Raw genomic sequence first — 2,638 nt, 5'->3', positions numbered from 1 at the left:
AAAAGTAAAAAGGGGTTGCCAAAGAATCAAAATTGAAAGGGTAGGTTACTGTTAAAGGCGGTCCAGGCCATACTGCCACTTGACAAATTTAAGATGGGTTGCAGTCAATGTCTCAGAAATCAGAATTGCAGGAGCCTCTCTCTCTCCTGCCATGGTTTATTGTTGCCAACTCTCCCGGGTCAACTCAGTCTCATGACCCAGTCATAATTGTGGCCAAAGCTAACATCTTGGTAACTTATTTACTCGGTTGATTGGTTCATTTACAACAAAACGAGCTTCCTCAATCCCCTTAGCTATCATATCATTGCACGATAAAGGCTTACTTGATGGTAAAATGAAAAAGTTAAAAAACAATATACATAGTTAATGGAAGATTCCAACCGTAAAATCCAATTGATTGGAAAAAGGGGTTGGGGTTTTAGGGTAAACTGGGAAATTGAATGTTTATAATTTTTCAACTTGGTGTGAGGATTTTAAAAACTTGCATTTACATTCCAGAATGTTGTAACTGCAAATTCATTGAAAGGACAAAAAGGAAAGAAAGAGATGGATGTGAAGAAAATTACAAATGGCCATGAGGGAGCTTAGGTTTTTTTTTTTTGTTTTTTTGTAAATAAGGGAAGACTCAAAATCTTCAAATACTCACCGCTCACTAGGCATATTTATTACACAACATATCTTAACCCCAAGTGGGGTCAACAACTTAACCATGGATTAGAACCAGGGTTAAAAAAACAAGTGGTTAAGAAGGACAACCACAAAACATAGATTTTTATTATCAAACAGTCATCACTGCTCATCCTCCTCCTCCCTTCCTCCATCTCCCAAGAGACAAAACACCATCCCGCACCCGCCCCCCCCCCCCCCCCCCTCCCCTCTCTTGAAACGCAAACCAGACGTAACCAATCTTTTTCTTTTTCTTCCTTTCCTCCATTTCCTTCCTCCTTAATTTCTTCCACTGTATCATAATTCTCATAAACCCCATCTCCGTAACGATCCTTGAAAACCCTTCTGTAAATTTATTTTTAGCTCTTTTCTCTTCTTTTTCCCTGAATTTTTAGATTTTTTTCTTTGGTTAACTCTAGATGTTAGAGCCATGGACATAGCCCCCACAAGCACCACCCCACTAAGTACCACCCCCAAATCGCCAGAGCCAGAGAGTGAAACACCAACCCGGATCCAACCCACCAAGCCCGTATCTTTCACCAACGGTGTTCTTAAGCGCCACCAGCCTCACCACCACCCAGTCCACCACCACCACCATCATCCCCACGCGCCCCCCATCGTCATAACCTACAAGAAATGTCTCAAGAACCATGCAGCCAACTTAGGTGGCCATGCTCTAGACGGCTGTGGTGAATTCATGCCATCCCCAACAGCTACCCCGACCGACCCAACTTCCCTCAAATGCGCTGCTTGTGGCTGCCACAGAAACTTCCACCTCCGGGAACCCGAAGACCCACCCCTAGCAACAGCCACCGCCACAATAGAATATCAGCCTCACCACCGCCACCATCCACCACCTCCGGCGACTCAGCCACATCGTAGTCCTAACTCAGCTTCCCCACCGCCGATCTCATCATCTTACTACCCTTCAGCTCCCCACATGCTTTTAGCTCTTTCAGGAGGCCTCGCAGGTGCATTAGACAATACTCATAATAACTCTCATTTACCAGCTGGGGCTGGAGCTGTTACCCCAAACGCCACAAATCTTTGTTCCAACTCGAAGAAAAGATTCAGAACAAAGTTTACGCAGTTGCAGAAAGATAGGATGCTGGAGTTCGCGGAGAGAGTTGGATGGAAGATGCAGAAACGAGATGAAGAACTTGTCCAAGAGTTTTGCAGTGAGGTTGGGGTTGATAGAGGTGTGTTAAAAGTTTGGATGCATAACAATAAGAATACTTTTGGGAAGAAAGATCAAGCCAACGGAGGAGGAAGTGGAGGTGTTGGAAGTAGGAATAATGGCAGTGGCAATAACAATAATATTGATAGCGAACTCAACCATGAAGAAAACCATGAGAGTCATGAGAATAACAACAACAGTGGTCAGAATCTGAACCATCACTTTGAGAGTGATAGTGTTGCTCATGTTGGAACTAATGGCTCTTCTTCTTCCTCTTGATGTTGATGATGAGCTTCATCTTTTCTTTCTGATGGGGAGATAATAAGCTGTTAGATAGAGTAAGGACTTGTTTATTAGCTGTTTCCTTTCTTTTCTTTCTTCCTTATTTCTCTTTTCCTTCTGATCATTTTGTTCTTAATTAGTTTAATTAATGATCATCACTTTGTTGAGGATATAACATGGGAAGAGCTTTGATCCTAAAGGGAATTTATTTTCTTTCCTTCACTGTTTCTATTAAATTTTGGATTTTTGGGGATCGTAAACTTCCATGGTTTCTGTTTCCAGGCAGTGGGAAAGAATTCTTAAATTTTCGAATCTGTAATGTTTCCTTAGACGGAGTTGAAGAGTGACAGACAGAGAGAGAAATAGCTTCCTTATTATTATCTTCTGTCTGAGAGGAAGAAGCAGAAAGTGTTAGTATAAAACTTGTAACGCATTATTTTAACATATCCCATTAGCCTTATACTAATACTTTAGGCTTAAATTTATGTATACAATAAGCTGATCATAGGAGAG

At 41.8% G+C, this 2,638-nt stretch overlaps 1 protein-coding gene across 1 annotated transcript; it reads left to right on the top strand.

Annotated features, from left to right (window-relative positions):
• Positions 1-855: 855 nt before the first annotated feature.
• Positions 856-2,347, top strand: LOC18601515 (zinc-finger homeodomain protein 8). The gene has a single exon (XM_018120199.2). It carries the CDS (start codon positions 1,097-1,099, stop codon positions 2,120-2,122), a length of 1,026 nt encoding a protein of 341 aa, XP_017975688.1. The 5' UTR covers positions 856-1,096; the 3' UTR covers positions 2,123-2,347.
• Positions 2,348-2,638: the final 291 nt, after the last annotated feature.

The sequence above is a fragment of the Theobroma cacao genome, chromosome 4 (genome assembly GCF_053813885.1).
Source record: "Theobroma cacao isolate CCN51 chromosome 4, ASM5381388v1, whole genome shotgun sequence".
Lineage (NCBI taxonomy): Eukaryota > Viridiplantae > Streptophyta > Magnoliopsida > Malvales > Malvaceae > Theobroma > Theobroma cacao.
This window is presented reverse-complemented; position numbering and strand designations above follow the sequence as displayed.